This window comes from Bradysia coprophila, assembly GCF_014529535.1.
Source record: "Bradysia coprophila strain Holo2 chromosome IV unlocalized genomic scaffold, BU_Bcop_v1 contig_144, whole genome shotgun sequence".
NCBI lineage: Eukaryota > Metazoa > Arthropoda > Insecta > Diptera > Sciaridae > Bradysia > Bradysia coprophila.
The window spans coordinates 2,344,888-2,363,551 of record NW_023503373.1 but is presented as its reverse complement, the minus strand read 5'-3'; the positions used below and the strand labels follow the sequence as shown (position 1 = coordinate 2,363,551).

Sequence of the window (18,664 nt, the reverse complement as noted above, 5' to 3'; positions counted from 1 at the left end):
GCATATCACTTTCTACAGCTCGACAGAAATTGCATTATATTCGTTCATTCCGTCGCGCACGATCAACCGTATCATACTCGTTTAGCGTAAGCAAATTTAGCGAAATAAATTAATTGTTAAGTTGATCCGTGAGTTTCATTTACGGAGTCGTACTCCGCATTGGTGACCCCGCGTTCGAACAAGTTAATCCGCGTCGAAAGTCAATATCGAAAGTTTTATCGAAAGTGAAACGCGAGTGACCGGTTTGTTTCGGGGACGAATTGAGATTGCACAGCGATCGGGATTTCAATTTACGGACGTTTACGCATGGTTCGGGAATGCGTTTATTCACGGAGGGTGTCGCGAGTTAATTGAAAAAGGAACTTTGAATTCGAACGAATTCCGGTAAAAGAGACGATTTGCACAAAAGTGAAAGAAATTTTTCTCCATTGTGTACGAAGCCGCGTGGCACACCCATTGTCCAAGAACGTATCGACAGCTAGCGACATCTGACGGGCAGTAGCTATTCCAAATAAATTTGCAACGAAACGTACGCTCACTATAATCACGTCGGGGTCACCAATGCGGAGTACGACTCCGTAAATGAAACTCACGGATCAACTTAACAATTAATTTATTTCGCTAAATTTGCTTACGCTAAACGAGTATGATACGGTTGATCGTGCGCGACGGAATGAACGAATATAATGCAATTTCTGTCGAGCTGTAGAAAGTGATATGCGAGCGGTGAATATGCAAAAGTGCTGAATAAGAAACGAACCGCCGCATTAATGCAGTAATGCGGCGGTTCGTTTCTTATTCAGCACTTTTGCATATTCACCGCTCGCATATCACTTTCTACAGCTCGACAGAAATTGCATTATATTCGTTCATTCCGTCGCGCACGATCAACCGTATCATACTCGTTTAGCGTAAGCAAATTTAGCGAAATAAATTAATTGTTAAGTTGATCCGTGAGTTTCATTTACGGAGTCGTACTCCGCACTTGTTTCCCTGTACAAACGAACGCTATAATTCCACAATTGCACCAAATGACACGAATTAAAATTTTTAGAAGTAAGGCGACCCAAACGTTGCCAAAATTACATTTTTCATATAAAAATTGAAGATCGGTGTCATTCGAAAGCTACAGCATATGACTTCACGAGAAAAATAACTTTGAGTCAATCAGGTTAGTTGGGTGAGTGAAGTAGGTGAAATCAGCTTCCCAGTGGTGATAAGTGTCATCCTCGAATTTTGACTCGTCGAGGTTATCTCGAAAAATTTTGTAACCATTTTTTTTAAGCGGTTTTGAGCCAAAGAAACATTTTCTGTGGGGCAACAACCACCGATTTCAAAAAAAAATATTTCTGGCTATTAATGACCACCGGAAAATATCACTTTTTTAAACATATCTCCCACAAATGTTGGGCCACCAACCTCATATTGGGCTTAAACTGCGCGTCTTGCTTTCAGAGAAAAAAGTTTACAGAAATCAGTTTACATTTGGTGAAAATATTTCGAAAAGTCACAAACGTGTAACGCAACTAACCGGCGACTTCTTCGATCACACAAGTCTCACTTCGCAGGCTAAAAATTCCAATTCTTGTTGGCCTGAAAGCACTGGGTCTCCAAAGTATTATAAAATTTATAGACTGATTTGTTACCGCAAAACATAGCCAACACAGCTCACTTTATGCCTCAAAAATGACGAAATTTGTAACGCAGCTAACCCTGGAGTTACCCATATGCGTTTTTTACTAGATTTTTAATTGAAGTTTTTCTGGCTAAAATGCTGTTATGTCAAAAATAATTTTCCGACTGGATTCTTTGAATAGCTGAAAAAAAATGGTTATTTTCGGTATTCACATTTATGGAATATTCCATTGGTGACTCGGAATACGGATGCATCTATTAATTTGCTATTCAAATAATGCTTACAAATTGGATAGTAAAATATTTGTTCAAAATTCTAAATTAATAAACCGCCGAGCTTTGTGGTATTTCCATTTGAAAATAATGAACGTAACAGAATCCAAATTAATTATATTTTCAACCATTTTTGAAATGAGCTTTTGGGCTAAAATAATTTACTTGTGTTTACAAGATGTAGAATTTATAGATTCACACCATAATAAAAACCTTTTACGAAACTAGTCATTTGAACGATGGAGGTTTGCAAGGAGAATAAAGAGTAAACTTGCAATCAGTCCATGTATGTATTTTGACAAAAGAGCTTATTTTAAACCCAATACTTGTTCTTCAACACAATCTAACTGGACGCCGATTCTCGTACATTTTCGTAACTTAAAGAATTCTTAAAATTACGAACGAAAAGTTACGAAAATCTTAAAAATTGAATTCTAAAATATTTTCGGAAGTAATTAGGAAAACCTAAAATAGCTCCTTTGAATTGTTAATTAGCATACTGGAGCTATGCGGTTTTTATGTTCAGTTTTGATTTTTTTGTTAAATAAAGAAGTGAATAATAAAAAAAAAGGAAAATGAACTGGCTAGCTAAAGTGACTTTACGAATAAAATATGATTAAAGGCAGCGCAATGTGATTTGAATTGGACCAATCTCTTGAAAATATTTCGATCAAATAAAGTAATAGATCTGAGACAAAATATACCGCAAACCAGTGCACTTCAAGCAAAAGTGATCACAGTCAACAGCTGCCAAATAGAGTACTATTTTGAATAGTAATAGGCTTGCTCTGACTCCGGGGAATGTGGGATGTTGAGCTAATGAGATGTTTTTCTGGTCCGGAAGGCTTAAATATTGGTCCCGCATTTTTTTTTTTAGAATTTAAGAAAATAGTTTAGGCATTGGGAGCAAGGGATTTGTACATATTTGTACATGTAAAACTAATTTGTATGATTTTTTACATACTGTCAAGTTTCAGTGCCCTATTTAGATTACCACTCATGCTTGAAGTGCGTTGTGCAAATACATACAACACCAAATATTTCGTATTTCATGTATCATGTTGGGATCACATATATTTACGTTGTTTTTTTTCGAAATTTCTTCTCTAGGATAGTAAAACTGCTTGCCGTCTGTGAGAGTTTAAATGAACTAATGAACTTAATGAGAACTTCATTGGATGTTGTCTGGGTTAACTCATTTTCCTATGGCAAATTCAGATTTCATTTTTTTAGCATACAGTATACTCACAGCTTTGTGCTCAACTCAATAAAAACAATTTGTTTTAGGTGTACACGTACATGCTAAAGTTAAGTCTAGTTCCTAGACGATGAAATATTACACAGTACGGATATACAAAGCAGTATGCATTTCAAAGCTTTAATCTTGAAATGTTTACATGCGAACGAAGATAGATTATGTTCTGTTTACATTATAATACACATATATATACATCATTAAACACACACCAATTTTCATTATTTTTGCTTTTTATTTTCTTTTAACTTGGTCCTTTTTCACTCATTTTATTTCATTATTTAGCACACTTTATTCGTCTGTAAATAAAACAAAAGCAAATGAATTCATTATACTTTTTGCTTAGAAAAACTTTTTCATGTTTATTGTCGTTTCATTTCGCTGTTAATAGCATGTTTGTTTATTATTATCGGCCATTGGCGTTCCATGGACACACTCTTCATGTGCTACAACAATATTTTTAATGTGTGTGGTTTGTATGTTTTTTGTCGTAAATGGCTGAGGGTCTCGTGAGTTCATTAATGTGTATACTGAGCTGAGACCAGATTGACAAAATTTGTTATAACTACCAACAATAGTGGCTCGTTTAAATTTGGTTTGAATCGTGGTTTTGTGCAAGGAAATAGTGACCCCACATTTTGTGTCTACGTCAATGAATGTTACTTGAAAATAACTTCATTGAATTAAGTAGATTTCAAGCAGAACAATGAGTTTGAATAATAGAAAAAAAAAACTTTGTTGAAAAGGCGATGTATATAATTACATGAACGATACACATTTTCTTCCGGGACATCCCGAATGTAATTATGATTGGATAATTTATTTTTCTATTTGAATAAGCAGGTTTAGCACTCATTATTAAAAAATTACAGTTCCGTCAAATGTGCCTGAATAAATGATACTGTTAATCTTCAAATAAAATTTGCTTCACCTGCTTGTAGTGTATCTCAAACACTCCCACCCAGTAAATAACAACATAATTAATTTACGACGGACCCAATTTGTCGTTCATTTTGCATGTTTAATCAATCTCGTATAACATTCAGCTTGTGACATTACGATTGACCCTTTTCCATCCAGCTTCTTAAATTATTCATTTTCCGGTTAACGCATTCTATCAGATATATCCCATAATTCCCATTAATTGAATTCACCATACTATTAGATTAAAAATAAGAAACCCACTCGAAATGTTTCCGATTATAGATTAGATTTATTTGTCATACACAAGTTATTAAAGAAAAGCAAACACGTTTGTCCACCATAAAATAATCTGAAACTTACTGTTAAGACTGTTTCTGTGTGTTCTAATAGTACTCAGTGAACTATTTTTGGTCGAGAGATTCTCTAAAACTTTTTTTTTTACCATGCTCATTTTTGTGTAATAAAATGTAGATCATCATGTTGTCCTCCACATTTTTTTTACATTTGCACATTAATGAGCCATCAATGTTTCATGCTAAAAGACTACTTTAAGAATGGCTCGGCCAAATTATATCCCTAAATTCTATTGTTCTTTAAATGATTGAGAGCTTTGCCAGAATACATTTGATAACATTACCGAATATGTCACTTCTTTCGATAAAACAGTTTGAACTCTTTCACTTAATATTTTTAGATACCATTTCCTATATAATACAACGTTAGCCTAAGCTCATATTTTCTGTCGCTGTCACTAACAGCACAAAAACTTCAAAAGGTGACGCTAGTCCTGAAAAAATTAAACTTCCAAAACATTTGATATCAGTTTTGGTGACGCATTCTGCACCTAAACGTACCGATAAGATTTTACAATGAAAATAATAAAAAGAAAAATTGCGTCACAAATGGCAGTTGAAGAATCTGTAACCTGTGACGCAATTTTTTTAGTAAAATTTTCGTTGTAAAATCTAATTTACATACATTAAGTGCAGGCAGAACTTCCATTAAATTTATTGATTTGGCGGTAAAGAGTGTAAAGATTGAATTGGTGTAATTTTTAGCAAAAGTCTTAGTGCAGTTTTCGTAAACAAATGTAGTGGTACAGACCCACGTAGAGTTTTTTCCGGATGTAGTGAACCGTTTTTAATGAATTATAGTTCGTTAAACTCGTATTGTGGAGTACTTCCGTTTGAACTTTTTTTTTTATTTGGTTCACGTTCAGTATCAAAAAGTTAAAATGTTCGCCTTAGGTTCCTTAGGGAAGTAGTACTAGCGTCACAAACTCCACGATCATGATGACCCGTCCTGTTCCGGTCAATCAATTCTGGTTGTACACGAACGGAATTTTGAAAAAGGACCAATTTTTCGTTTTGTGGTTTTTTAAGACTTTTGCATGAATTTTGATATGGCGAAATCAAAAACTCATGTAAACTTGAGGATATGAGCCGATCTATAAATCTTGTGGCAAATGTGTGGTTGAAACAGTAATCATTGCACATTTACAAGCAGACGTAATAGACTTGTTACTTTTATCGGCCAATTTGGGAGGAGGGTTTCTGGTGGACTGTATACTCCTAAATCTACAGAGTACCTAGCAGTAGTAATGAGGCCTATTAAATTGACTATTTTATGAATTCCCATTACGAAATTATAACTATTCTTCCGAAGAAATAATCGTAAAGGCGAATGAATACGAATACAGTTCATGATTCCATCGGATATATAAATACAAACATTTCCTATTTCTACCTTACGTTCATACACCATGAGTAAAACCATCACTACATGTTGTAAGTTCAAAACAACAATATTTCAAAAAATGGAATTTTTCTTTGGAATGCATCCGTACGACTGGCAGCAAAGAAAAACTTATTGTATTACACAGGATGTTAAAGGTTTTACTTATCTGGAAAGACTTTATTGAAATCACTGGGTTTTCATTCATCTTTGATCTGAAGAACCAGCTACACAGAATGAATTGAAGTAAATCCGAAGAGTAAATCATTAATTTTCTGAACAATCAACTTTTAGTTTTCTTTTATATGAAAACATAAATTTGTTCAATCGCTGTATTTTCTGTAAAGAATATAAAAGCTGTGTAGTTGATTAAATTTGAGAAAAATAAAAAAAAAACCGACACAATGTACGGTACCTATCAACGGGATAGCTGCAAAGAGAAAAGAAAAGTATTGTGTACAAAATGAAATATATCTTCTCTAACTGACTCGGAAAGATTAACGATCTTCTACAAAAATATCTCTAAGCATATTATGCTGTAACATCGAAAAATGTCTAGCCAGAACCAAATTAGTGCGTTTATTTAATAGATTGTTAGATTGTGAAAAGAAAGAAATAAATTCATCTTTTCTTTCGCACATACATTTGGTAAGTACACACAACAGCCCCGGTATTGTTGAACAATATCTACCATCTTAACATGATTGAATAGCAACATCAAATTAAAGATTGCGGTTTCCAGCATTTTTCTTTTCGGTTCTCGTTAAAGGGGGTTAACATTCTCACACTGGATTGGCAAATAAATTGTTATGTGTGCAATACAGAACCCTTAACCAAAACCCCAAAACGGTCATATGAAATTGTGTGAAACGATCCCTATTCGATTCTCTCTTCTTCTTTTTTCCTTTCACTGTTGAACTGACACAACATACAAAACCGTTTACATGTTATTAAATGTGAGAGACAAAGGCATTTGGCCACATGTTGACAATATATATTTGTTAAATGTAGGTATGTAAAAGGTACTTGAAAAAGGTCATCTAAATGTAAATAAGCCCTGGTTAACGTTACATCAAAATGTAGGAAGTAGGAAGATAGAAAATTTTATCTTCAACGCCAACAAATTGAATAAATGTGCGCGACAGGGATATCAAAACTGTGTGAATGTAACACCCTCGACTACTAGGGTGTTACCGTGATAAGGTGATACGCAATATATATACTATAAATACGTAGAATGTTTGGTGAAAAGTCGTCTTCAGAAATAGATAATTTCCTAATCTATTCAATTCAGAGGGATGATGGATGGTAGGTCTAATTTACGGCAAGAGAGAAAATGAATTTTTTGAGTAATGACTTGAAAATATTTAAACGCTAAAAGGAGTAAGTCAAGTGTGTTAGGAATGGGAATACCATATTTATGTTTCGTAAGGTTTATAAGTCATGGAAATAATTGTAAAGTAAAATGATACGTATTCATCGTCATCATCACCCCATTATTACCTACTATCAAATTACGTCACCTCTAACGGCGACAGTCATTCTAAATAATCAAAAAAGGTTTTTTCTGTTTACCTTAAGTTTGTATCGAATTAAGTCCTTCACCGAACTTTCGCCTTTGATAAATTTCAGGATTTGACCCATTTCCATCGTAGTCAACGTCTTAAACTATACTATAGCTTGTGTGTCAGGTAGGGGGTAAACGATCTCCTAGAATATGGTGTCATCTGTCAGCAACAAATATGTCAAAGACAAGCGCTATGCTCTACCAAAGTTTTGTCTTATATAGCTTAGTATGTTAAAAGTAATGAAGTAAAAGATTTTCTCCCAAACACTAAAAAAACTGTTTTATCAACAGAAGAAACAGATGTGATTACAATGTGGGATGCTTAGCATTTGTAAGAGATTTAAGGGTCAAGAAAATGAATAAAATATTTATAAAAAGAAAAATGAAAATTTTAGAATTCTGTAACAGATATAATCTAGCCAACAACAATATACATTTCATTGGTGGTAACGTACTGAAGGTCATGGTCGGGTAAAGATAAAAATTCTATTTAGCAATTCAAACGGTAAAACTAATGAGAAATACGTATCTGTAAATATTTGGATTTAGGTAAAGTTTCGTAAAATGTCAGAGAGATGTTGTTTTGATAGTTGAAGTTGATAGTTGAACAATCGCTTGAAAGTGTTGCTAATGCTAAAACGAGTTTCAAATTAAAATTACGAAGAAATTTTTTGCGATAATGTAAATGACCTGTAATGTTAGCAATGCATTCTATTCACTGTATTTCCCAATACATTACGCCACAGAGCACTGGTAACTCCCAAAAATAAATATAAAAAAAATCATAAAATCAATTTTGTAATGGTAAATAAAGACGCATCGTCATCGGATATTGTCTTTGATAATAAACCTTTAAAAACACTCCAATAAACGACAAACTTCTTCGCCCGACAGCCTAAGATTGAGTGTGTATCTCGATAAGGTTCATCTAAAATATGGAAACCAGATTTGGAAAATACATTTTTTTTAAAAGGGTTTATCTACGAAAAAACCATCGTCTATTAAATATAATGTATTCCTGGTATTCCATAAGGGTGACTGTAGATATGTGTATGTAGATAGTACACAATATAACCGAGAAAAAATATATTTCAAGATAAATGTTCTTTAAACCGAGTCAAACCGAGACTTTAACTCAAACCAAGGAAGCATAAATGTTTTTTTTGCTCTAAAATATCAACAATGAAAAACTTTTGCAGCTTTCTTTTACCGTTAGAAACTAATGCTCCACCAGGCATTATGCTACAATCTGTGTTTATGAAACTTTAGATCAGGGCATTGTTGTTGGAAGCTGCGGGAATTTGCTCATAGATAGGCCTCACAGATAAATGGAATTTTTGGCTAATACTTAAAACATATAATTCCAGTCATTGAAAGAGTATTTAAAATTCCACGAATCAATGCTAACTTTTTGCATTATTGTTCTTTGAAGAACGAATTAAGTACAATGACGCTCTTAACGATAACTCGAAAAATTAGAACGAAGTTCTGTGAGATATGAAATCTCAATATTCCCATCTGCGTAACAAGCGCCTTTTGCAATTAAACCAAAAAATTCATTTTATTATACGAGCCTATCACGCAATTTTTTTCGTTTTAATAATTTAAAATTAAACCTACCAGCTACCAGTCTAAATAAAAAAGACAAAATTTCGATTCTGTGAACAATAATCATTCAAAATCAAAATTATACACAAAAATGCGCGCCAACAATGCGAATTGAATGATTAAAGTGTGCGCACTCCAAACGTTTCAGATGTATGCATTGCACAGTGCTTTTTACGGCAATAAGATAGCCGTGCCTTTTTGCCCACAAATGTTCTGAGTGATATTTTGACCAAAATGTCCGATCAATCTTCACCAAACTTTAGAGAATGAAAGTTCCCCACGACTTTTAACGATATTCCCAAAAAACAAATCAAAAAGTTAATATTTGCTATGAAAACAAACTCTCTCAAAAGGGCATTTGGGGTGCTAACTTTTTGAACTTTTTTTGGGGAGTACCGCTAAGAGTCGTGTGGAACTTTCATTCTCTAAAGTTTGGTGAAGATTAATCGGATATTTTGGTCAAAATATCACTGAGAACATTTGTGGGCAAAAAGGCACGGTTATCTTATTGCCGTAGAAAGCACTGTGCAATGCATACATCTGAAACGTTTGGAGTGCGCACACTTTAATCATTCAATTCGCATTGTTGGCGCACATTTTTGTGTATAATTTTGATTTTGAATGATTATTGTTCACAGAATCGAAATTTTGTCTTTTTTATTTAGACTGGTAGCTGGTAGGTTTAATTTTAAATTATTAAAACGAAAAAAATTGCGTGATAGGCTCGTATAATAAAATGAATTTTTTGGTTTAATTGCAAAAGATGGGAATATTGAGATTTCATATCTCACAGAACTTCGTTCTAATTTTTCGATTTATCGTTAAGAGCGTCATTGTACTTAATTCGTTCTTCAAAGAACAATAATGCAAAAAGTTAGCATTGATTCGTGGAATTTTAAATACTCTTTCAATGACTGGAATTATATGTTTTAAGTATTAGCCAAAAATTCCATTTATCTGTGAGGCCTATCTATGAGCAAATTCCCGCAGCTTCTTGTAGTTGAAAATGTCTACATATTATATAGAACGAAAAATCTTTGATTGAAACAAAATGGAAAACGTTTAAAAAAGGTTCAATTTTTATAGAAAACAAAATCATTTTCCTACGCCTCTAGACGTGAATATTCATTTGTACAAAAAAAAGATGAATAAATCTTGTTTCATATTGACATAGTGCCTTGTAATGTTGCTCCGGCATAAACACGACAATAATATTTACACACAGAAGACGAATATGATAAATAAGATAAAATAAATATATTCATTAACATATTGCGCTATAAATCATTTTTTCTCGTTTTCCACTTGCAATGGTAGAGAAAAAAAGCAGCTTCGGTTTTAAGAACGAGCGAAGAAAAAAAATGTATAAGAAGATAGAAACTTTACGCCGCGCCATTGCTTTCCGTTGTTGGGTAAGATGGGAAACGATTTTTTTTTGTTCATACAGCTTGGTGCCTTATATTCTCATTTTTCTTCGGGAAATATATTCAAGAGACGTAAATGTAATATTGTTTTTAAAGTGAAAATTAAAGTAGCTGAGAAGACTCGAATTTCTATTTTCCTTTCTTAAAAACACGACTTTTTTCTTTCGTTTAAATAACAGCACTCGTTAAACTTATTTTCGCATTATATTTTTGGATTATGTTGAATATATGCGGCATGGCACATATAACTTATGATTTCATATGAAGATTGCGGTGTTGTAATAGGACATGACACGACGAATATATATGACTCAAATGTTTATGAAAATGTTATTGCACAGCTTTGCTCCTAGCATGGACATAAAAAATATTCGGAGCCTTATGCAATCAAAATAAGCCAAATAAAGCACACAACACATCACCAATCGTACACGCATACATGTTTGTAAATTTGAAGTATTTTTGACGTTGGAAAAATTAGTGTTCGTGCTAGGCTCGTGCTAGGAGCAGTGATATAATAGTAGCTAGGCTCTAGGTACTCGGTCAACAATATGATTTTATTTTTAAATTTTGAAGCAGGTATTGTATTTCTCACGTCCTTTATAAACGTAACTCGTGGATATTACTTCTCGATCTGATTGTGTTAAGTCCTCGAAAGAATAACTCAATCCAAGTAAGGGAACTGGAACATCTGTCGTGTGTGACTGTTGTTATGCAAATCAAATATTGAACAAAGTTTTGAACAAATTTTTGTCTATTTGTATTCACAATAAATCTGTTGATTTTGGCTGTTCGTTGGTTGGGGTAAAGTTTATTTTGGGAGGATTACATAATTTCTATGTACACACAGGATGCATCACCGACGTAAATAAACATTAAATTTTATGTACACTGTACACAACTCAAGGCCTATGTATGAGAAGAGATTCTCAATAAAATTCAGTGATTTTTTCAATTTTGCTTGAATAATTAATTCTCAAATAATATTCTAGGCAATACTATTGGGTGACGTAGAGCCAGGGCCTATTTTAAGGAATTTAATTTCCTAAAATTTCCAAAATTTCAAAATTTCACAAAAATTCCTAAAATTTTCAAATTTTGTTTTCTGTTAGATCTCATTCCGAAGTAATCAGTTAAGCTCAAAGACATGAAAAACAACTAAAAAGGCAGTTGAAACAACATTTACGATGCAATCTGTTGTGTTTTTAGATGAAATGACGAAAAGTGATGGAAAAATTTGAGAATTTTTGAAAATTTAATTTCCTTAAAATAGGCCTTGCGTAGAGCTTATATGGAGAAGTTCTCTAAAGTTGAACGCCAACTTATAATTTAATTATAATTGAAAATTGCAATCTCTCTCATACAAAACCCCAATTGTAATAACTAATTTTACTAGCAGTCCTATGCCAAAGGTCAATGTAATGGTCCCTTATAAGTGGGCTATTTCCGATTGATTTTTTTTATTCTCCATTGGATACATTGGATACTTGTGATACTCGCCTACTCACTCAAGTGTTTTTGAACAACTTGCTTCGGTAACTGTTCTTCGAAAAGTTTACTTGTATATCACGCTTTTGGCTCGTATTACAAACTCTACACTTATCGGAAATGCAGTTACTGAAGGTTTTTGCTCATGTAATGAACTACTTTCGCAGCATGCAATGTAACCTACTGATAACGTCATTCTCCAACACAAATAAATAAATAAAATTCTGCACTGACGTTGGTTCTAACAAATTATATAAAAACGAGATGTAATGAGATTATCCTTCCAACGTTAAGGGATCTGCCAACTCATTTATATTCAAACGGAATTGGTATTTATTTATCTCCTGTTTCCTATTTACATCACTTTAATTTTGCTAAAGTCAACGGTTTACATATGCCCATGTCCAAGTCATACCAATTGAATTAATTTTCATTCTCCAGTCTACACATTCAGACGACACATTTTTAAAAGTTGTGTATTATATCATCGTTATGCTGTGTCAGAGTATTTTTTTCTTGTAATGTAAAATATCATGCCGTACCAGATCCTGATCCTACCGGAAAAACGTTTTATGTAAACGTGAATTTGTAAAAAAAGCACCAGCTTTTCATAACTTTCATACAGTGGTAATTCCTCATGGTTTTCTGTTCCAATTAAATAACTTTCATTCAAAATCCCTTCGTGGATTTTTTTTAAACACTTTCCAGACTGCCAACTAATTATGTCTCTTTACGTCTACGTAAACCTTTATATTGTGCCACCAGTGACCGACTATTTAATGTGGATTTAGGAGCAATTTTGAGGTAATACTACGTATAACGTTACCACAAAGCATAGTACAGCGAAAACGGTTCAGCCTCTTTACTTGAAACATTAAAAAAAAAGCTTAAAATGGAACTGTAGCATGTACATTATGCATGACTGTGCAATTGTATAATACACAAACCCTACGGATATATAATAGATGAAAAATAACCCGAAATGACGGTATACTGAATGTTCATTAAGGTTCAACTTTAATTAATTTTAATGGCTACCATTCATTTAGGCTGTGTAAATTATAAATTTACATTTTTGACAAAATATTTTATTTTTCATGAGAAACGTGCACGGAGTTTGTATATATATTTGATTCATCAATAAATTGTTGGCACCAGTTTTTTGTGATTTAATATTCGCCAGGACATAAAGGAAAATACCGGATTCATTTAATTAAATTTGACAATAAGAATGGAGATTTACTAATTATTGAACTGATTTTTTTTTGTATTGATTAATCCAGTTGATTTACACAGATAAAAAACGAATACAAAAGAGTGGTTTTTTTCGTTTCGATTGGTTATTTTGATATGTTGAAATTTTGTAGCGTTATTTTACTATCAATGACATCAAACGAATCGAAAATTTGTTAATTTCCATTTATAAATCATTTTCATTTCCCCTCTTCCACAGATGGTCACAACGATTTACCATGGAATATTCGAAGATTTGCACATAATCGTCTCGAGTACCTGAATCTTAGCGAAGGCCTAGATAGAACTGAACCGTGGAATAGATCACCGTGGTCACAAACTGATCTTCCCAGAATGAAACGAGGTCTTATTGGGGCACAGTTTTGGTAAGATTTGACTAACGATTTTTTTTATCTCAAATGTTTTGTTGTCTTATGTTACAAATAATATTGCCAATATCTTTACTGCCTTCTTATACCTTTGCGCATAACGACGAACTCCTGCATTATTCATATACAATTCTTATTGATTTATTGTCCATTTCCAATTGATATGCGTTCTAAACGGTTGACAAATGGAATAGTTATTGACGTTTAAAATGGATATGTTTCAGCATTCACTGGTTCTTTCGAACCGAACAAGTTAGATAATATAATCGAAGGCAACATGACTAAATGGCATAAATATAGTATCTTAGGGACTGCTCATCAGATGTTTATAATTTTTTCGCTGGGAACATCAGTGGTATTTTAGGCCCTATACTCTATAAAGTTCATTCGAATCGATTGGGGAAGATGGAGGTGATATTAGATCCGGTGAACGTTTAGGACACCCCATGGTCTTAACTTGAATCAATTTTTATTTTAAATGTGCTGAAATTAACCCTGATATCATTAGAGTTCTTCTCAATGAAGAGTGAAATCAATTGAGTAGTTCCAAAGATAGTACTGATGTTGCCCTGGATAGAGCCTCTATACAGTGTAGAACACACGCCTTTTAATCCCTTGGTAAGGTATTTCTTATCGACATTACTTAACTTAACTAAACTGCAACAAACGTTTCTTGGAGTCATGAGGTCCTGTTTTTGATCAAACGAGTAAGCAAAGCAGGTTGTAATGGTGGGCAACACACCACACAGTTAAAATAGAATTTTTGTGGAATATTTGTGATTTTTTTATCTGAATTGATGTGTTATTTAAGCAGAAATCTGTTCCCCGGATTCGTTGTACTCAACAATTTTTACAGACGCAAAATGCGATGACCCGAAACAAGCTAGTCTGTTCGAATGTGAATTTGTTCATAAATCGACAATAATTCTACGATTGGACGTCACGATTACTAAAAAGTTATAAATTTCCAAATTACTTCGTAATGAATCATGAAAAAAGCTTTTGACAATCTCACACCTAAATAGGACTAATTTTTACTATAAAGAGAGAGGTGAAGGTGGAAGAAGATACTAATAAGAGAGTATATTTTGAAAGGGAGGAAATTTTGCTATTATTGAATTGAGTTACGAGCGAAGCGAGCAATTCACTTTTTTTGAATTGAAATTTATTTCGGACAAACTAAGGCGGTAAAATGGAAATTGATTATGATGATGGGTTGGGATGATGTTGTTGATAATGATTGGTGGTTTAAACGAACAATATTGATTTACATTGAGACATTCAAAACGAAATAAGAAAATATGTTTGTTTTTCGAGATTTATATTCCACTAAATGAAAATGAAGCTGGAAATTGTGTTCCTCTCCACTTGTAATATTTAATTTCTTTATTTACCGTTTCCAAGTGAAGCGTATACAGTTTCGGTGGTTGAAAAACCACATTTTCGAGATAACGAGCAAAAAGAATTTACATAGTAGTTACCTTATGTTTGAAGTAACGACTTCTGCTGTGTAATGCAAATTCATACCGATCACGTCCATTGATTTAAAAAGTTATGACTCACTTCACCTAAAGCACACCCATGAATATTTAAAACATAAACACATGCATGCACCGTCTCTGAAATTCATTAGTTTTTAGTCAAATTTCGATCCGAAGTTCATTTTTGTAATTTTTAAAAAAATTTAATTTCATATTCAGGTCAGCGTATGTACCGTGTGAAGCGCAAGGCTTGGATGCCGTCCAATTAGCAGTAGAACAAATCGATTTAATACGACGTTTTTCTGATTCATATCGTCGCCATATGGTGCTCGTATTGTCATCCACAGATATTTCTGCAGTTCATCGTAATGGCTTAATTGCGTCGCTCATTGGTGTCGAGGGTGGCCATGCGCTAGGTTCATCGCTTGCTGTATTACGATCAATGTATACACTTGGAGCAAGATATTTAACATTAACGCACACTTGTGATAATAGATGGGCTGGTTCGGCTACATCCACCGACACCGGTTTGGGCTCTTTCGGTAGAGCTATCATCAAAGAAATGAATCGCTTGGGAATGATGATTGATTTGTCACATTCGTCCGATGCGACTGCCAAAGATGTATTACGAGAGACACGAGCTCCTGTTATCTTCTCTCATTCAGCTGCTCGTTCAATATGCAATTCGACGCGTAACATTGGCGATGATATTCTACGCGACGTAGCCGATAATGGAGGCATAGTTATGGTCAGCTTTTATTCACTTCACATAACATGTACCCGAAGTAGCACTATCCGTGATGTCATAACACACATCAATTACATTCGATCAATAGCCGGTGTTCAGCATATAGGTATTGGAGCCGGATATGATGGAATAGACTCACCACCGTTGGGACTTGAAGATACATCAAAGTATCCCTTACTCTTCAACGAACTATTAAAGGATCCGAATTGGACAGAAGAAGATATCAGCCTGTTAGCAGGGAAAAATTTTCTGCGAGTATTTAAGTCTGTCGAAAATGTTCGAGATTATTGGAAGCGAGCTGGTAATTTGAGTTGTATTTTCACTTTCTCCACTCAGTTCTAATCAAAATGTTTTCTCGTTCTATTTAGGCATATCACCACTTGAAACTATTTCACCACCAAAACACTCTTCATGTACTTACATGCCTTCGTGACAACCGCCTTACAGAAATCAAACTTTAAGCTAGAAACAAGAATCATAAAATAAAACCGAATACAGTTTGAGATAAAAACGATTGTATCTCAACTCTACTGAGACAGTGAAATAGATTTTTTTTTGGAAATTCCAAAAGACTCAAAAATGCAAGAAAATAAAAATGGTTTTGTATCATATTTGACGTTAGCTGTTGTGATAATGAAAATTTAAAAAATGAAAAAAAAAAACGAAAATCAAAATTGATTTCATAAATAAATGAAAGTTTAAAATCTGAGAACAGACTGGCTGTTGTTTTATTTATTGTTGATGGCGACAATGATGCTGGAAATACTACTATACTGGCAAGTGATAATATGCAAATGCGGCACTGTAGTTCCCTGTTTAAATTTTAGTAAGCTTACATTCTATTCGAATCTGTTTTTCCTACCCAGCTTATAAGTTTTTCTTCGGTGACCCATTTTCCAACTACTTCGAATGTAACATTTCAAAACAATTCAATTGTTTGTCTAACGACTGTGTTGACGACACACTGGTTTACACATTAAATAGTGAAACTCTTAAAGTCCGTCTTATTGCCGATTTCCGTATACATTTGTTCATCTCTATCTTGTTTGTTTACTCTTGCTGGTTTCTTGCGAATTCTGTTTTTCAGCCGGATTTTGATGCGGAATGAATGATGCAAACGTAATGATTATACGTTCTTAGTTGGAATGCCACCGAGTGATACTACTTTTCTAGGCACTAAGATGTGAATATTGCCACTCGAGGCCCGCAGACACATTGTGTGCTTAAAAACATCCAAGTTGCATAGAAAGTTCTTTTCAAAATAAGAGATAGAAGTTTTGCTTTTATTAAATTCAAATAAAAATCTGGACGTACTTACCTACTCTCACCTCTTTTTGGTTAGAAAACTCGCAGCTTGACCCACCCGGAATAAACCTAAATAATTTCTCCTATGGTTCTCAGGCAACAACAAGCCAAATTGTCTATAGAAATAAATAAATATAGAAAAAAGTTCTATCGCCAGTCTGGTTTCGCCATTCCATCTTAATGCCGATTTTTACTCCGTTTCTTGAACCACTCCCATTTCCATACCTACGTTTGGTATTGACTTTTTCTTGCTTTTGTTTTTGACCAAGAACCTCCCGATTACCTACTATTAATTTCGCTAGTTTTTCTCAGCTTTTAACATTTTAGATTCTAGATTCATGCGAAAGCATAAAATCTAGTTTTCACACCGATGCAATTTGCTCCATGGTTTTATTGATTAGTTTAGTAGACGAAGCACAGAAGTTAAAGATTTTTAAGAATCTATTTTTAAACAATGGATGTTTCTTGTTGACCCTTCAAGTAGCTGTCGTCAATAATTACAGAAGAAGTCATTTCTATAACTACCTTCTCACACCAATTTATACAAGTTCAGCATTAGCCAAAACAAATGATTTAAGATACAGTCATTGGTGACACGTCCTACCTTTTATTTGAGTATGAAAATAATACATCTTCTGTGAAGTACAAGAAGCACCTCCTGCGGCTTATACAGCTAAATAAATCAATAGGAATGTTGCTTGTATTTTGTAATGACAACGTAACGCAGTAAGTTTAATAAGTATGATGAAACAGTCAGTAGAAAGAGGTAAGTACATAAGACATTCCACCTACATACATTTACATTCAAAGTTACTTTTTCCTTTTTACATGTGGGAAGTCCAAATCCAAGTCGACATCAAGGGTAATCAATCCGTAATGTTACACATAGCAAGACTAATTAAAATTTGAGGTAATAAATGTTAGACTCGGAATGCTAAAATGATGCTTGAGACTGTCACATTCGTCTTGGAATAACTTGTTATCTCGAATAGTAGTTTTAGTTTTATGAAGATGTACGTAGAGGTTTTTGAACAAAGTAAGCTCATTCAACTCATAAACATTCCTACAATACTGTGTATAGATCGTCTTCAAGGATGTTTGAATTGCCATCCTTGTTAAAAAAATTCATACAAATGAATGAATGAAAGAAACATTTAACGAAACTTAAGTATAATGTTACGTCTGAAAGACCCTAACTTGAAGATGATCTATAATATTTGAGATCAAAGTGGACTCACTGAAAAAGGCCCGTTAAAAATTCATCGAATCATTGATTATTTCAAGGCAGCTCTCAATATTTTCAAGCATCCAGGAAGTACTAGTTACGAACTGTTTCAGCTACTTAACCTAGGTAATTGCCCTTCTGAAGTACAAAGAAAAATTATTCGCCAAACTTGCAAAGAGAAGAAGAAGAAAAAAAAACATTTGAACGGTTACAGAAATTCAAGTTTTCCGCTAATTCTAACCAGAGGTTATGTCTTATTTCCAATTTATTGTGAATGGCAAAATCATAAACAGTTTCCTCGCACGTGTTATTTCGTTAAAATTCGTGCTATTGAGAGAATGCCGGAGAAACGTTCTCAATTGAGTCGCCTTTGAC

The 18,664-nt window shown here is 33.7% G+C and overlaps 1 protein-coding gene across 1 annotated transcript in view; it reads left to right on the top strand.

The window, feature by feature from the left end:
* LOC119071187 (dipeptidase 1-like) overlaps positions 1-16,468 on the top strand; it is a 116,620-nt gene extending 100,152 nt beyond the window's left edge. Inside the window, exons 4-6 of the mRNA XM_037175961.1 lie at positions 13,362-13,527; positions 15,231-16,060; positions 16,128-16,468. Coding sequence (XP_037031856.1) covers positions 13,362-13,527; positions 15,231-16,060; positions 16,128-16,192 — 1,061 coding nt within the window. The 3' untranslated portion in view covers positions 16,193-16,468. The remainder of the gene's footprint in view (positions 1-13,361; positions 13,528-15,230; positions 16,061-16,127) is intronic.
* The last annotated feature ends 2,196 nt before the right edge of the window (positions 16,469-18,664 follow it).